The following is a 19,200-nucleotide window of genomic DNA, read 5'->3' as shown; positions in this document are numbered from 1 at the left end:
TAGAAAACTGAAAAATAATTTTTAATACTTCGTCTATATTCATTATTAATTGCCCACGGGATTTCAACATGATTAGCAGGGTGGCATGTCTGTGCTAAATGTTTCTGGGATATGGGTAGAGCATGCAGTAATTACAAGTAAGACAAAAGAAGAAAATACCTGTGAATAACATTTGTAAAACCACGTATTTTTTTTTGTCTAACTGTGGCAATTGTGCTATTTATTCCAGTGCATAAAAGAGAAACTGCAAGTAAAGACCACACTCTGTCCTAAACGTGCAGAGACCTTTCCAATTCTCATTGCCTATGTCTTTATGTCCAGCTGTAGTGCAGACACGAGACCAAGCTAAACAGTTGTCATGTTCTTAGGAAGAACCATGCTTAGCATATGCACTGATAGACTGGACATTGTGTGCTTGGCCTTCCATATACCAAGTTCATCCTGTCATGATAAATTAATCCACAGGTTGTTCTAAGGCTTAGTATTAGGGCTTAACTTTCCTCTTGTAAGTGACTCAAACCCCGGTAAGGTTTAACATGGATGGCAGGATGTGAGAGACTGAAATGTCTAATAACTGTCTCAAAGCTTGCTTGTGTCTGTGCCAGCCTCAAGGACAAGTTGCAACCTTTGGATTAGTCTAAAGAATGTCACCCAAGGAAGCAGGAGTGTATTGAAGGATGCACTCCCTTGCAGTTGTATTGTCAGACTCCTTAGATAAGCCTCAAAGGGGGAGACATGGATTGAGCAAAACCAAATGTTTATCACTGGCTCCATCATGTAGCTATTTGTGACTCTACACCAGACACCTTGTGTGCATTGCTAATGAGCTGATAAGAGGTGAGCATTTCTGCCCCAGAAACAGGATGATTGCTCAAGAAGCATTAAGTCAGCAAAAACCTGTGGGACCAGAGGAAAAAATAAAGGTGGGCAGATATGCTGATCAGCTGATATGATGAACTTAAAAGGCAACAGAAAACTCTGCTGCGTGTGCACCCATCACCAAAGAACTGAAGACTGAACACCAACAGGATGCTGTTGGATCCATGGTGGTGACTATTCTTGCGACTGTAATCTGGATGCTTGCTTGATTTCTGTCTTTTTTCTTCCATTCTGTCCTATCACTACCACTCTTTACTTTTAATAATAAAACCTGTTTGGGTGTACAGTATTTGACCTCGTTTGTGTCTTAGTACCACTCTTGGGATCATATCGAAACCTCCCCCAGCATTGGATCAGGACACAGGAGAACATGGGATTGAGTGCTGACTTGAATCATGTTTGACTGACAGCGCATCTAAGACGATAAAGACCTGTCTGACTCTCTTACTCACACTATGCTTAAAATTTTTGTCAGAGAAAAACCTGTCTACATGCCAAACTCCACACTGGAGAAAGGCAACTAGTTATCCTGGGGAACACTCTTGTTTCATTACTATCTGTCCATATCAACATGAAATACAGCACAATTGCCTTGACCTTTCCTATTCCAGGAGACCATGATAGCACTAAAATGCATGGGAACATGGGTTTCTCCACCAGAGGCTAAAAAAAAGTTAGGAATAATCTTTGGTGCACAACTGTTCCTGGCATTATGATAGTGTAGCATAACCTTAATGATATCATAACTGAATTAATGTTGGGTTTCTGAACAAGATTTGTTAGTGCACCAGAAATGTGCATTTTTCCCACCTGAATGTAAGAGTACTAGTATCACAATCATGAAATTCAATAGTGACCTAAAAATGTTGGTCCAAGTCTTCACTGATTACAGTGTTGACACAATGGATCAGTATTATGGGTGAATTTCTGAGGACATGAGTACTAATTCTCTATGTGATAGCAGGGTAGGACAGCTAAAGACTGTTATATTCAGGAGAAAATGTGAAATCAGTCTCATGAACTTAGTTTTCTCTAAGGAATAAAAAGATAATGGAAAAGTAAAAATGCAAAAAGAAAAAAGCCCTCAGAAACCACTGAGGCAGCAATGTAAACAAAAGATTATAGTTGTGAAATCATATCAGTTATGTAACAAACTGGGAAGCCAAACACCTCTTGTTAATGCCTCCTACTGAGCAGCTAATCTCTATAAAGCTTTCACATGCTCAGTGTGTATAAACCATTGTTGTACAGATTAGCTCAATACTGTCCAACTTTTCCAAATTGTTTGCCAGTCATGCAGCCTCTAGAGACATGTCATTATAGAATTTATATGTTAGGCAATTATATGGGAATTACACAAATAATTTAAGAATCAAATTCTAAAATATAGATCCTCAAAAGTCCTGCTCACTTGTCCAACAGATTTAGGCATCCTAATATTCTTGCAGTTAAATTACCTAATTACTACTGGACATGACAATCAAAATCTCCTAAGTGACTGTGTTATGAATAAAGTCTAAAAGGATAAAGAGAAGCCATGTGAAGAGGTACTGATCTCCTTTTACTTAAGAACAAGTTGTTGCACGACTCAACTGGGTTGTTGCACTCCCAGATAAACATTTCTCCTTTCCCTGGGAAAATCTGATCTCGTATCTTCTCCCAGAGATTCATTCTCTAACCAACAGATATAGTACATCTGATGTTGGGAATCTTTTACACTCTCTTTTTCTAGTTTGTTCTACTTCATATAAAATCATCAAATATTAATTGGAGCAGGAGCTACAACAGAAGCTTCTGTCTCCAAGGTGAATGCTGTAATTATCTAACAGCTAAAGCATGTGTTATATCCAGCCCAATAAAAAAAATCATTTTTTTCATATAAATCAAAACAGTTTCAATTAGGAAGACTGAGAAATGTCCAGTTCTATAGTTTATACTACAATAAGGATTCAGAAAACAACGAGAGTAAGGAGTATTTTTGCATTCAGTGTATTCAGTATTTTTCTAGTTAAATATTTTAGGATCTGGTAGTGTCTAGAAGGATGAATTAGCATCTCTAATGATAGCACCTAGTCTAGTATAACTGATGGCCTTGAAATTAAAATGTTATAAGGTAAGAGTCAGTGGACGATTTTAAAAATATGCATTCATTTTAATAAATTAAGACAACAAGGTAAAAGAGGAACATGTTTTTTTTTCCTGTGAATCATTCATCTCCTTTTTGTCAGAAGCATAAGAAAGATTAATAATGAGTTTTTCAGAGGAGATCACCAGTGTAAAATTATTTATAGAAAGAAAGATATTCTGTTTTGGCAACATCAGATGGCCAACCACAAGACAGAACTTGTTAAAAACAAAAATTACACTAAAGTTTGTGAAAATCTCTCTTCTATTGGTAAGATCAAAACTGGAGGCTGTATGATGTGTGTCTAATGAGTGCTGTGTAAAGGGAGATAATCACTTCTCTTGGTCTCTGGCTCTGCCCCTGTTCACACAGACCAGAAAGCTCTCAGCCTTCATTGCTGCCAGGGTCACTGCTGGCTCATGCTCAGCTTGCTGCCCACCAGCCCCCAGGGCCTTCTTCAGAGTTGCCTCAGCCAGGCAGAACCAGCCTGTGATGGTGCCAGGGGCTGCTCCTTCCCAGGAGCAGGACTTTGCATTTGTTCTTCTTGAATTTTGTAACATTGGACCATACCTCCAGCCTGTCTAGGCTTCTCTGAATGTCAGCCTGAGCCTGAAATTATTTAATGGTACCCCCAAATTGGTATCATCTGCAAATTTAATAAGCAAGCATTCTGCCACCTCTTCTAAGTCACTGATAAAGTTGTTAAAAAGGACCAGTCTCAGGATAGACCCCAGCAACACTTATTACTGGCCTCCATGTAGAGTACAACACATTAGTAACTACCTTCTCAGTCTGGCTGTCCATACAGTTGTGGTTTTTTTTTTTCCTCATCTGGTTGACCATCCTTCATGGCTATAACGTCCTAACTAGGATACAAGGATATTGTGGGAGAGTGTCAAAAGCCTTGCTGAAGTCAAGGTAAATGACATCTTGTGCCCTCCCATTGTCTATAATTCCAGACATTTTATCCTTGAAGGTAATCATAGAATCCCAGGTTGGAAGGGACCTCAAGGATCATCTGGTCCAACCTTTCTTGGCAAAAGCACAGTCCAGACAAGATGGCCCAGCACCCTGTCGAGATGAATTTTAAGTGTCCAATGTTGGGGAATCCACTATTTCCATGGGGACATTATTTCAATGGCTGATTGTTCTCATTGTGAAAAATTTTCCTTTTGTGTCCAGTTGGAATCTCCTCAGAAATAACCTGTACTCATTATCTCTCATCTTTTACATGTGAGTTCTTGTAAGAAGGGGCTCCATCTTTTCTGTAGCCACCCTTTAATAAAGTACTGGAACATGGTGGTAAGGTCTCCTCCAAGCCTTCTTTTCTCAAGGCTGAATAAACCCAGTTTTTGCAACTCTTCCTCACATGGCAGGCTTCCCAGTCCTTTGATCATCTTTGTGGCCCTTCTCTGGACTCTCTCCAGCCTGTACACATCTTTTCTGTATATCAGGGCCCAAAACTGAACACAGTATTCCAGATGTGGCTTGCCAATGCTGAGTACAGCAAGATAATGACTTTATCTCTGCTGGTGATGCCCTTGTTGATGTAAGTGAGCATCCTGTTGGCTTTCTTTGCTTCTCCAGCACACTGTTCACTCATACTGAGCTGCTTGTCCACCAGGACCCCCAGGTCCCTTTCCACAGAGCTGGTCCCCAGACAGGTAGATCCCAGCCTGTGCTGCACTCCTGGATTATGTCTTCCCAAGTGCAAGACCTTGCACTTGTCCTTGTTGAACTTCATAAGGTTCTTGTTAGCCTACTCTCTCAGCCTATCCAGGTCTTCCCACTGGGTGGATCTCCCTTCTGAAGTGTCCACTTCCCCACTCAGTTTGGTATCATCAGCAAACTTCACCAGGGTACACTTGATCCCATCATCCAGATCACTTATGAAGATATTAATCACATTGGTCAGGCATCATTCACCCTTGGTAAATCCATGCTGACTGTTTACCATTACTTTATTCTCCTTCATGTGTCTTGAAATATCTTCCAACGTGACTTGTTCCATCATTTTCCCAAGGGACTGAAGTGAGGCTGAAGCACTCCATAATTCACCAGACTGTCCCTTTGACCTCTTTTTTTTTTGAAGACAAGTGCAACACCTGTGTTCCTCATCATTGAGGATCTCCCCAGTCTCCATAACCTTTCAAACATAGCAGAAGGTGGCTCTGCAAGAGAATCAGACAGTTCTCTCTGTACCTATGGATGCAGCCCATCTTGTTGCCCTTTGTCCCTTTTAAGTTTTAACTAAAGCTGAGCTCTGGCTTTCCTGACATAGGAAGCCTGACACATTTCCAGGCCCAGAAAATGTCTCTAAATTTCTACAAAGTCTGTCCTTGCTTCCAACTCCTATATATTGCTTTTTGTAGTGGATGTCCAACACAAGTAACCTGTCTAGCTAAACCAGACTACTTTTCTTCCTGAGTATCAGGACAGATCATTCCTGCATTTGGAGGATACTGTCCTTAAACACCAGAAAGCTTTCCTAAGTAGCTTCATCCTTCATGGGAGTCTGGGTCTATCCTCCTAGCTCCCATGGGACTGCATGAGTAGCAGAACCAGCTGCATACCACCCTTACTTGTCCTATCCAGAAGTTATCTCAGACACCCTCTAGAAATCTTCACTGCTTACATCCTGCCATGTTTTCCTTCCAGCAGATGTCAGGGACATTAAAGTTCTCATCTTTCAGACCTATTGGACCCTTCAGAATTGTTCATAGGACTTCTGACTTTCTTGTCCTATGGCAGCCCTGAATCCCTTAAGATTCTTAGTTTCTAAATTCTTAGGACTATCAGTCCCCTCTAGTTCTCAGAAAGCCTCAATATGTTAAAAACAAAATCTATAATTTCCATTTCATGCAAACTTTTGATATGTGCAGAGGAAAAAAATCCAACCTCCATTTTTTTCAAACTTTCTAATTTTAATGCAAAACTAATTTTAGTTTTTAAATTACTCTACTACACCTTATTCACTAAGCTCAAGGCATAATTATTTGATTTTGACTTCTCTAAAACAGGTGAATATAATGAATCCACAGCTTTCTTCTGTCACCCTCCAAAAAAAATGAGACCCTGTCCCCCAAACTCCAGCAGAGAAAAAAAAAAAAAAAAAAAAAAAGCTGCACAACTTGGGAATGCTCACATGTTATGTAATTGGGGCGGTATGAGAAAAGCAATATATTCTCTGTTCAGGTTGTTCCCTTTTAGTCTAGTCTTTATGAAATGAAATACAATTCAGTCATGTTCATTTAATGCTGAAGGTTTCTCAAGCAATGGAGTTTAGAAAAGTCTCCATCTTTCATCATCCTTCCAAATTTCTGCAAGGAGATTAAAATCTATTAATCTCACAGCATACGTGTATGGTTCACATTCTTTATCAGCCTAACTTGTTTGCTAATATTTATCACACTATTTTTGGGGGGTTGAGACATGAAATGTATGCATGGATTAATTCTATGCCAAAACTTGCTGAATCTCTGTTCATAATTTCATTATTATTTTAGTCTGTATGTATGAATAGACATAGCACATGATTTTTGTATACTGCAAGTTATTATTTAATGAAAGATTTAAGGATGTTTTACAGAAAAAGAAAACAATTTTTATTCTAACAAAGAAACTTTGGTGTCTAAATAACAATTTTGTCAACTTTGTGTGGGCTCATGAAAGGACTGTGCTATAGAACTGCCAATCAGTCACTAGCACTAACAGCCCTATGCACTCTACTGCAAAAGTGTGATCCTAATAAAACTACATAATACAGTCATGTTATGTTTAAAGTGTTCTTTAAGCATAAACTCTCTTCAGAACTGTACTATAAAAAATGCCTTTTTCAATGTGTATCATGTTTTTTATAAATGGTTATTAACCTTAGTAAGACTACAATTTGTTTCTTGTATTACTTTACAGAGAAACAGTTGTTAATATTTTATTAGATATTAATATTCTAATATTGTTGACAGGGATAAAATGTTAATGTGTTTTTTTAAGACTAGGACTAAATACTTTTAAAGTATTAGCTATAATTACAATATCTGTTAGTAATATTTAACATAAGTAGTGTAATCTCTACCTACTATACTTAGAACACATAATTAATAAATATAAAAAGTGAGCACAGCTCATAGACTAGTATTTGCCAAATAACTGATGACTGCATAGGATAATATTTCACTATTACCAGTAGGAGATAGGAGTTCCTAGAAGTGGAGTTTCTGATGCTATTTTTTCAGTCCTGACTGATACTAGAGAAGAAATACCCAGTTTCATACAAAGAAACCAAACCAACAGAAAATTTTAAAACTCCTTAAAAATATAAACCCTTGCCACACAGGTAAAAATTTCAAGTTATACGGGTTCTTTGTGATTCATGTCGTGTAGTCACTAAGTACACATCTTCCATGTGTGGAAGATGACCATGACCTGCATAATAGAAAAATTATATGTGATCTAAGATGTTCTGTATTGTAATCTGTATGACAGTAACAGTGCTGAAAAGAATTTATGTGGGGGAAGAAACCTGATGGGAATTCAAGCACTAGTAACTGTATTAGTAAGTACCACTTAAAATTAACCTACTTTCTTTACAGTAAGACAAAGTATAGAAATGCTTCTATGAAGATAAAATGACCCTCATTTAGTGACAGAGGTGTAATAACAATAGATAATGGGAACCTTAATATAACACTTTCTTCAGTAGCAAAGGCAGAGCTGTAGGAATTTACTATTATTGTTTTCCTTGTAACAAGTCTATTCAAATCACCTGTGTATCATGACTGCATGTTAGGAACAAATTAGCTTAGCTTCAATATTCACTGATGCACTTTATTGCATTCTGACTAAAGCTACGTCTTGCAGACTTCTGAAAGTTAGCCTTTAATCTCCTTCCTGCAAATTACATTATAAATATTAAAATATATATGGCAGTGGAAAGTTATTAAATTTATTCCTGAATAACGTAGTTGCTTAGCCTCAAGCACGAAGTAGTAATAACTACCTCTAAGCTGTAATTAATTGGGCAAATAAATTGTTAAATTTGAAATTCTGATAAATAGGAGAAGGAAGCTAAGAAATAACAGCAACTGTCAGCAATATTTTAACACTAAGGAATTCTGTATGAGATCAAATTACAGTAATCACAATTATAAAATATAAACTAAACAGATGCTATGAGACAATGGTTAAGATTCATTCTCTTAGAATGGTTAGAATTCACCTCAATATAAGGTATCAACAACTCGGTATTTTAAAGATTATTACCAATACAGAAATTACAGATCAGGAAGTATGTTCAAAGATAGATGGTTTTTATATACTTTCAACCAAAGTACAAGCTACAGTTGAGAAGGAAGAATAAAGAACCATCAGTTACAGAGAAGCTGATGTACATACTAAATAAGTGAAGTGGTGAGGCAGGGAAAAGAAGAGACTATGAAAAGAATGGAAAATTAAAGCGGACACTTACTGGGGAAAACCACATCACTTTAAGAATCCAAATTGTCAAAGAAAAATTCACAACTAGGATGATAAGCAGGAGGAGAACAAACAGGTAGAGGCAACGCTTTCTCCAGCCATAAATTCCAATTTTGTAGACATATTCATTCTTCGGCCTCTCTAGGCTAGTGCCTGGTGTTGTTGTAGTGTATTGTTCACGTACCATCTGCTATGTAAAGAAAAAAAGGGACTGCTTAGTTTTTTGAGTTAAATTTAAAATATTTATATAAAACCCCAAGGAAAATGTGAAGATATAATTCTAGTAGGAAATTACTAGAAACTCTCATGAAATTTTACCCAGACAGCATTTTTATCATGTCCCATTCAAATTACGCTTACATCTTACTTTTTGGTACACATGATTGTATACATGGTTTTAACATGCAAGCTGCATCAATTGATATTTTCAGGACTAAACTTGAATTTATTTTATCCTATATAGAATGGCAATGATTTCCTCCCATTTTTCATACTATTCTAATTCTCCCATCACAGAATATTTCATAGGATCGTATCATAATCTGTGGTTCACAGAACAATATAATTTTACTGTAAAAATAGTTACAAGTGATAATGGTACCTTGTAAGCACAGGTTTAAACATACTTCTACATATTCTTTCCTCAATTCAGAAATAAAATGCATTCTTTCTATTGCAAAACTTAACTATCACTGGAATGCCAAAATATGTTAAGCTTCAGAATCTGTACACAAAGGAGTGAAATGGTTCTTAATAATGTAAAAGAAGTGATGATTTCTGAATTTATTGGATATTCATATTTAAAGATATATTAGCAATAAAAACTTTACTTACCTGGTTTAAACAACTTCCTTTATATTATAGTTCTTAAAGAAGCATTGTTTGAATTTGAAGAAATCTTACCAGTTTCACTTCCTTAAAACATGGAGATATTCACTAACTTCTACCTTTACAGCACAGAGATCACCAACAATTCAAACCATTCATTAAAGCTTACAATTTCAGCCAAGAGAATAAGAACTCAGCACCTGAAGCTGCTTATGTAGAACAGTGGGCAACATGTGTCTCATTTCCATCAATATAAATAAAAAAAACTCCAAACCAACCATACATGTCAAAAAGAAAATAGGTATTGTAACTTCAAGCATTTCCCATGAGCCAGGTATATCCACTGGCATCTTACATCCAAAACCTGGTCAACCTTCCTACAATATAATGTTCCCAAATGAGAGAGCACCTTCAGACAGGTTTCACACATCTCTAAATTCTGAATTTATGCCTGGAAATGAGAGATCACTGTGCTCTGCTCACACAGCTTTCAAAACATGACTAAATAACATCCTTGCCTAGCTGCTGAATTACTCGAAGTTGTTAAAGAAGCTCTTTTCAAGTCTCCTGCAGAGTCATCCTATGTCTGTAACAAGCTTATGCCTCAGTTCTAACCCTCATCTTTAGAAAGATGTCATCTTTTGTTCCTGTAGCTTCCCATCAAACTACAAGACAGAGAACGCAATATAAGCTTAAAATGGAATGGAAGTTCATGCATCATCTCTTTCCATATATGCAGAATTCATCTTATTTCTGCACTTCCATTCAAAAATCTTTTAACTGGTTGTTTATTTATATTAAAAAATAAGACTTGATCAGCAGTTCATAATGTAACTGTGCTACAGCCATTATGGGACAATATTCTAATTAATCTTTTGCTGCTATCAGTCTCAGTTGATCATGATACTGTGTACATAAATCTTTTCTTCTGTGGAAAATACTGAAAATAGTATAAGGATTTATTAGTGGAGAATAACAGATTCTCAAATAACTTGCCTTAACATTACTGTTAAACATTGTAGATGTACAAGATGTTAATTAATATTCCCCACGTGAACTACATTTCTTTAAAACAGATTATATTTTTCAGTTCTGTGTACTACTCAAGCACCTAGTACTGTTTATAGGATACTGTTTATATATGAATTGCTACCTTTTTTTTTTTTTCCATTTTCCTGCTAATGATTGTATAACAAACCATATCACTCACATAGAAGTTGCCCGCTATCTTAAATCTACTTTACCATGCTCTGCCAAGTAAGACAAACCAGGACATTTATACATACAACAGGTTTCATAAAATGCTTAGAAAACCTTTACCCTTACTTCCACACAAATTGCTCCTGAACCCTGTAACTTACAGTAATAGGATGCAGTGACTGTTATCTGATGACACTAACAGATATACTTTGAGAAATAACCCGTGCAGTTCTTGCTCATGTATAGCACTACTATCGAATACCCTAACACAGGGTATCCTCTGAGTTGCTTGTGGTTTCCTTCATTACACATATTTATTGTCAGTATAACAAGAAACAAGACAGATGACAGCTACTAATATTTCCATAGTAATAGAAGCCCCTTCAGAAGACAGACTGGTGTTGTTTTTTGTTTTTGTTTGTTTGTTTGTAGTTTGTTTTGTTTTGTTTTGTTTTTTTTCAGGAGATAAAGTCTACTTCTAAGTACACTTAAATGGTTATTTCAATAAGGCTGTGGGAAAATGGGCCACTCTTCAGAAACTGCAGAGTCTCATGATGTTAGCTGAGCCTTCAACAACAAATCTCTAGCTGTGGCATCTAAACTTAGCCTGTTCTTTGTAATGCTGTTTGCTACATCTTCAACATAAATTTGGCAATAGAAATGCCATTTGATAAAGAGTACATTAATTCTCAGATCTTCATGATTCGATGTCTGCCTCATCACAAGTGGTCTCTGAGGTTACTATTCATTTCACAATGTTAAATACCAACAATTTAGCTTTCAATATCTGAGCAAGTCAACCTGAACTCACTTTATGGTTAATGGAGATAAACCTACCCCTCTGGGAATTATTTATCTGACTTATTTTAGATAGATATTTTAGACATCCATAGAAACTGCAACTCATATGTGTTTAATTTCTTTAAAAAAAAAAAAAAAAGAAGAAATAAGGAAAGCCTGGGATGACTTTTTCATATGTATATACCTACATGCTTTAGGCATAAGTATTTGGTCAAATTAATTCCAACAAGAATGATTTCAAGAAGCATGTAATCTAACAAGAAGATAGGATTCTTTTGATTTCTGGTCTCCTTCTGTTCTACTTTTAGTCTGCTGTAAAATGTTTATTGTGTGTGTTGAGGGTTTTATACATAATGTATTATGTACTGCTGTTTAATGAGGCGAGGTCAAAATCCATTATCTATTTCACCAAAAAGCGTATGAGTTTTGTGATTGTTTTCAGCCCTTCAGAAATTCCACAGAGGACATCTCTCAGCACAGCACTGTTACCTGCATAAATTATTTTTTCCTGACAGAAAACATTTCTGTTGTTCTGAGCATTATTAATACTGCCAAAAATTGCTTTGGGCCTAGAAAATGGGTAATGCTGGTCTAGACAACTGACTGCTTTGAAAAAGATTAAATTTTTCTAATTAATATAATATTTATTTTTTTTAAAGAGAATTAGTGGCCCAGTACCAAATAGTTGCAGGGGAAATCCTTTAAGAATTGATACTGTTGGACTGTTTCTTCTGGAAGAATCAACTTTGCATATTACTGACTTACACATTCACGAGCTGCAATCACACAGAAGAATAACCTCAGACTTGCCTGGAGAAGACAGAGAGAAATTCTTTCATAGATTTGGGTTGTTTTAGAAAGCTGGACTGAAAGGAAAGCCTTAGACAGGCAGATCTCACAGTTGGCTGGTGAAGTCAGGATTCAAGACTCTTAGAAGGAAAAAAACCACATATTTAGTAATATGATGAAAAATGTAATTTGTAAATGTAAATTTGTAAATGTAAAAAAAAACCCCAAACAAAACAACCAAAAAACAAACCATGAAACTGTAAGTTGCTTGTGTAGGAGCATACTAAACAGACACCAAGAAGGACATGGTTACTTAGACAACTGAGTGTAGACAAGTTGGAGAAGAAAGAAGTCTGCACAATGAATGATGACTTCAGTAACTTCATGTTCTTTTACAATGAGGCAGCACACAGTGAGGAACAAGAGAGTAAAAACAGTCCTAGAAACCTACAGTGCAGATAAAATGGCAATTTAGTTTCAGAATGAAAATTCTGACATCATTCAAATGGGCCATGAAAACATGTATTATTTGTATCATGCCAGAAGTACTGTAAGAAAAAATATTCTACTTAATGGGAAGTTGAGTTTCTTGGTGTTCCTACTCAAGGGCCTACACAATCGGATGTCAAATCAGATTAAGGTCAACTACTTGAATATTCCGTATGGGCTTTTGTATATGTGGCCATATGGTAGTTTTCTATTTGAAAGTATTTTTCAATTGTCATAATCTGTTTTACTGGGATCCATTTTTATCCAATTACTTCTTGCCCATTTGCTGATTTAAAACAGATACTGAATGCTAATCAGCTGCCAAAAGATTTGTCATGGATTTTAAATGATAGATATAACTTGTGAAATACTTGTACACTCATGTGAGATTTTTTCATGCATTCAGGAGTTACTTGTAAGAGTTGCACATAACGCATGAAATTAATGATTATAGGAATACACATATGAGCTGCTGTATGTTCTTTACATTGTGTTACTAAAGTTGCCCTCTAAAAATACAAAGCCATGACAGAACATTTCCTTGGATCTATTTCACCTTTTTTCATGACAGACTTGGAGACTGGCTTCTCTGACTTGCATGATTCAGAGGTCCAGGAGGTTTTTATATTAATACCTAGATACTGAAAATATATCCAGCAATAATGTTACTGTTGGATTTAGGTTAGTTTGGGCATCAAGTTCAAAAAGCTATTCTGACAGCTCTTCAATTAAGACAGCTGTGTTTTGAAAAAGGAATTTTTAAACTTATTAGTAAGCCTGCTTTGGAAAGCAAGCCTGAATAGAAGCTTGTTAATAGTGTTATTTTCAGAAATTATTTATCTGTAGGAATTACTGAAGACAGTAATATTTCAATTAAAATAAGCAGTCTCAGTTTATTTCAATTGTAAAAATATGTTTTCACTGGTTTTGTTCATAAATGGCTATGTTGTTTTCTTGAACATAAATAAAATTCTTAATGCACAGTTCATAACTGTATTACTCAAGTACTTTGTCATGTCATAAAGCAATTAATAATAAACTATTAGAAAGCACAGTTTAAATATAAGATTACTTGGTTAATACTAATAACACATAATTCCATTAATAATTACATAATTATTAGCATTTTATATTTTTAGTCAGTGTTTGGATTTTCAGCAAAGGGACAAAAAGCTTAGCACTCAAGAGAACTTTTTCAAATCAGAGTTAAAGAGAACTAGTGAGGTTTCATGAAGAAATTTGCACCACTGACGTTCATACTATACATGTACTTTTGAAAGGGAACTTCAGTCATCAGTGCTTCTACTCTTCTCTCTTTACATGAAGTATATTCATTCCCATGCAAGAAAATTCACAGTATATGTGGGGATGAAAGAGGTGATAGTGTTAAACTAAAACAGTTCAGTAGAAAGACGATTTTAACCATTTAAACTAAATTCTTGTGCCATTATAAACAAGCTGTGAACTGAAATAAAACAACCTGTCAACTCAGGCAAGTGAGAACTACTTTTACAATCTGCATACAGTATCTTCATGGAACATTATGTTTATTAGTGGTTTTATATAATGCATTGATCTAGATAGGTATTATTATGCAGTAAACATCAGAACTACATTAAGACTTCACACCGGTGGCATTCAGGCATGCACACTTTTGTCTTTGTGGAGGACAGAAGCAGTCCACTGATTAACCAACAGGAAAGAGTGTTTTTCCAAGCTGGTGTGTTTTCCCAGCAGAGGAAAAACAGTTCAGGCAAACCTGTTATTCAAATAAAAAAGTAGAAAATAAGGGAAACTTTTGGAACCCATATGGAGAAGCTTTCAAGACAAAATCAGAAACGTAAGGAAAACTCAAACTCTCATGACTAGATGAAGATTTTCTAATTCGTTTCAACCCTCCCTTGTTCAAACATATTGTATTTAACCTTGTTTAACCTTGCTTTACTGAGATTTGTGCATTATATAGTATATTACAGTTTCAGTTGTAAACTAGTGTCATCAGCTAAAACAAGCTGGATCCCTGCAGCATAATTTGTGGAAACTGGGAAAGAAATTCATATGGCCTAGTTAACTGTTTGCATACCCTGCAGTGCAAATTTACATAACAACTACGACATGTTCACAATTAACAGCTTTGCACATTTTAAGAACCACTGCAATAGCTGAAAGGTAGTCACTGACAGCATAGGATGAAGTCCTATATTAAAAATTATTATTTGTCTAATGTCTGTGTACTTTCAAATCTCATTAAAGTAAAAATGTTTTTAGAACTTTGTTTTCAGTCTTTCAACTTGATTTATTTTTCCTCCTTTAACAAACTCCCAAAACATTAACTGGATCAGGAAAAAATAATTTTCATGATACTTCCTTCAGAATCAAAAGGCTGAGCAAAAATTCTAGACAGATTTTTTGCATGCCTCACTAACATTTTAAGAGGTAGCTAGTTTCTGGTATAAGAAATCCCATGTCTTTCATGTAAAATGCCTTAAAACACTTTAATTATAAAAGAAAAAAAAAAAAAAGAAAAAGTGAATCTTCTGTCTCTGAAATTCAGTCACCATTACAACTAAGTTTTCTTGAGTGACCCTGAGTACTGTAATGTGGAAAAAAAATTTAAAATCTCACAATTATTTACTTTCCCAAGATTTCCAATATATATTTTACTTTCTCTTGTTAGACAACAGAAATATTTTCAAGAACACAGAACTTAGAATAACTGATAAAGAAGTGATTGCATGATGATGTGGGTGAGACGCCCACATCTAGATGTGTGTCTCATCCACAAGGCTACTGGCTAGACCTCAAGAGCTCTCATTACTCATTACTATTACAGATTTTAGAAGTCTTTCACAAAGAGAAAATAGCCTTTTTCACCTAACAATGAAAGACTGAGATCCAATAATGGTGTCAAGATCATTTAAGTGTTCACACAAAGGACTGCAAGTCCACCAGGAGAACGGAAGATACATAATCTACTGCAGTCATGATCAGAACGTAAAATATTGCAGGCTCTTCTGTCTGTGAGGTTTCTTTCTCTCTCTCTTTCCTGGACTTAAAAATACTTTACATGTGAAGCAGAAAACAGAATAGATTCGCTCCACTAGATGACTTTTCTTTAATTGTGCATTTAACAAAATGTTTGTAATTGTAATTAAGATAGGTATGAACTACATGACTCAAATTATGAGTCATTTAAATCCTTAGTTAAGGCTTTCAACTAATACAAACAGACAAAGTAGAAGGAGATTGCTTAATCTGCTTTTTGGTCCTCTACGGTATGACAGAAGACAGGAGTTTATTATGGAACAACAGTATACCTGTGTTACTGCATTCAATTGTTCATGAGGTGATGAGAGGTAGCCTTTTGATTTACGATGTAGCAGTTTTCCCAGAACAGAATCATAGAATCACAAAACATGGAAGTCAGAAGGGACCTCTGGAGATCATCTGGTCCTACTCCCTGCTCAAAGAAGGGTTAACTTTGACATCAGAATTGGTTACTTGTTGGAAAAAAAAAAACAAGGTGCAACCATACATTATCAGGAATTTATTTTCCTCAATAGCCTTAGTATCTCTGAAAAGTCCTGCTAAGCTCTGATTGTCTACAGTCTCAGTGGCAGCCCTGCATGGAATTTGCAAAAATAGTTACCATTTTTTTTCAAATTCTTACATACTGCTTGGATTACTGTGTTACATTTAGCCTACCGGAGTTTTGATCCTTTGTATGCCATTTGATATTACTAACATGTTTTTATGAATACCTTCCTCCTTCTAATTTCTCTCGTCCTGCTTTTTAGCTATATTGGTTTAGCCGTGTCTTTTAAATACGTATTTACCCTGAGCATCTGATAATGGTATTTTGAAATAGTCACATGTAAAAATTTGTTTCCTTTTCACAGGCTGCTTCCTTTTTACATGGCTAAGTCCTTTTTTAAGTTAAGAACAATGACTAAGATTCTTTGGTTCTTGTTACTCCATCAAAGATACTTTAACATCAACATGGCCAATGTTACAATATACTCCTTGACAACAACATGAAAGAGACCCTGTGTACTGCTCAGAATTAAGTCCAGAAATTATTCTGCTTCCTGAGAAACTGCTTCCCAAACCAGTCATTTATGGGATCTAAAAATGTGGTCTGAACGTTGGACCTAATTATGACATTTATACTACAAAGGTAAAAGAAGAAATACAGTTCCCTCTCAGTGTTTCTGATCTACTACAGCAAGTCACAGCCATTGTAATCACCTTGGTCAGGCCACTGGCAATACAGTCTTTAATATTATCAATCATATTTATACTACTGCTACTATTACTATTCTAATTCTATAGATTCCACATTTCAGTCCATGAGCATGGACTGTTAACACATGGCACCACCTGCATGTCCTATTCTGTCTTTCCCATATGTTTTTAACTTGGTGTTACCCACTGACTGTTTTCCTTCTGTTACATTTTCAACACGACTACTCAGCTTCATTTAGTTTCTTAGCTTCCTTAAAGCTAAGCATTTTAATTTTCCTATCATTTTGAGGCTACAGAAACTTTCCTTTCTTTCCCAGTCTTTTACCTCCAATTTGAGACTTTGTTTATTCATCATATCCTAGGTTCTTTTTTATCCTGTAGCCAGGGATATATAATGTTTTTAATGTCTTCCGTACTGTTCCAAATGTGCTCCTGTGCACTACTCTGCTTTTCCTTGTTTAAAAAGCTCTAAGCTTTTTAAAGTGTCAGCTGCCTGGTTCCATTTCTGTTAAAATGAAGATGTCATTCCTATTACTAGTTCCCTTTAGTTCAAAAATATTCTCAGCTCCTAACGAATTTGAGCCCCTTTCCTTACTCATGTTCTTTCCCCATGGTCTTGCATGTGGTAGTAAAAATATTTCAAAGATCGCTTCCATGGAGATCCTGGTCTTCAGTTACCCATATCTCAGTCTAAGCTTTGCTTTCAGAACCTCTTTGCTAGTTTTCTAGACTCAGCAGTTTTAGTGGTTCCCTCAATTTCAAGGTTGCAGATTTTCACCCCCTCCCGGGTCTAGCTGACTGAATCAACAATTTTCCATAAAATGCTGCTGTCTTCCTTTAACCTATCAGCCAAATAGATAAACTTTCCTAAATATCTTTACTAGGTATAATTATCACTAATGTTAGTCAACTTAAATCCAAGTAACTTGCTGAAAAGCAAGTGCAACTATTCTGATACAGCCTCCCCTGCCTTGCACACAGTGCTGGAATTACTGGTGCTACAACTGCATTCAGAGTCAAGAAATGTGCTGCTTTCTTCCATCCTTGTTAAAATTCTAGATATATGGCCCCTGCAGATCTGAAATCCAGCTGCAGTAGCCGGATTTGGTAAGAAAGAAAGGAAATAAGATAAATTTGCCAGCTATGTATGGAATAGAGTTTAAAATGTGGTTCTGTTTCAGTCATAGAGGGATATTTTATTCCTGTTCATTTGACTAAGATTCTATTATGAGAACTTCTCATTAAGTTCTTCTTCCAGTATAAAAATATACCCCATTCCCAGGACCTGAAAATTTTTAAATTCTATTTACATGTTACCAACATATGTACAGATGAGAAAATGGTGATTTCCAGCTTAATATACCAACTTAAATTTTCTTCAGCATGACCTTCGCTCTCCTACTACTTTTTTTCCTTGCCCTGTCCAACTCAACTTCAGGACTGTCCTAATGAATTTTGTTCTCTATCTGCTTAGTTTAGCTACCATATTTGATGATATTTTTGCCAAAGTTGCCTTTTTGTGGGAATGCAATTAATTTCTTTGAATACTGACACTAGTAGCTGCCTGTTTAGGAAATTAAGAGGTTAGAAAAATGAATGAATCATCCAAGATAAGATGCACAGAACTTCTCAGACACCCTCCTCTTTCTTCCTCCCCTCCTAACAAGGGACTATTTTAATTTAAGGTGCTTCTATTGTCTTGCAAATTGACCTGGGATGAGATTAAATCATTCCAGCTCTCTGTAACCTTTATGCATGCAGAAATATTACAGGGGGGACTCTGGTATCAGTAATTTGTGTTAAACCTTGCAGGACTCCTTCGTATAACTTTCACTTCCTCTTAAATGGAGGAGGAAACCAGGGATCTACATATCACTTCCCAACTACAGAACAAGCTATACACAGTCTCTGCCTCCCAATCAGGAATTCTCTAACTGTGCAACTTCCAGAGATATATGTTCTTTTGCAAGTTGTCTATTACTCCGCGATTCATAGAATCATAGAATGGTTTGGGTTGGAAGGGACCTTAAAGATCATCTGGTTCCAACCCCCCTGCCATGGGCAGGGACACCTTCCACTAGCCCAGGTTGCTCAAAGCCCCGTCCAACCTGGCCTTGAGCACTGCCAGGGAGGGGGCAGCCACAACCTCTCTGGGCAACCTGTTCCAGTGTCTCACCACACTCGCAGTGAAGAACTTCCTCCATATATCTAATGTGAATCTACCCCCTTTCAGTTTAAAACTGTTACCCCTCATCCTGTCACTACACTCCCTGATAAGGAGTGCCTTGCCATCTTTCCTGTAGGCATACTTTAAGTACTGGAAGGCTGCTACGGGATGTGATGTGATGTGATGTGATTGGCTTTCTGGG

General features: G+C 36.2%; 1 protein-coding gene across 13 annotated transcripts in view; it reads right to left on the bottom strand.

Moving 5' to 3' along the window:
- The window catches only part of SGCG (sarcoglycan gamma), a 149,160-nt gene that overhangs the window by 67,535 nt on the left and 62,425 nt on the right, over positions 1–19,200 (bottom strand). For 6 of the 13 annotated variants that reach the window (XM_026860385.1, XM_026860354.1, XM_026860439.1 and 3 more), the window contains one exon: positions 8,472–8,669. In XM_026860385.1, the coding sequence (XP_026716186.1) occupies positions 8,472–8,666 (195 nt within the window). In that variant the 5' untranslated portion in view covers positions 8,667–8,669. Of the gene's footprint in view, positions 1–4,964; positions 5,241–8,471; positions 8,670–9,080; positions 9,104–19,200 lie in introns of those variants that run through there. The other 7 variants (XM_026860403.1, XM_026860374.1, XM_026860450.1 and 4 more) reach the window with 4 other exon arrangements.

This window comes from Athene cunicularia (assembly GCF_003259725.1).
Source record: "Athene cunicularia isolate RWA chromosome 1 unlocalized genomic scaffold, athCun1 chr1_part1, whole genome shotgun sequence".
Lineage (NCBI taxonomy): Eukaryota > Metazoa > Chordata > Aves > Strigiformes > Strigidae > Athene > Athene cunicularia.
This window is presented reverse-complemented; position numbering and strand designations above follow the sequence as displayed.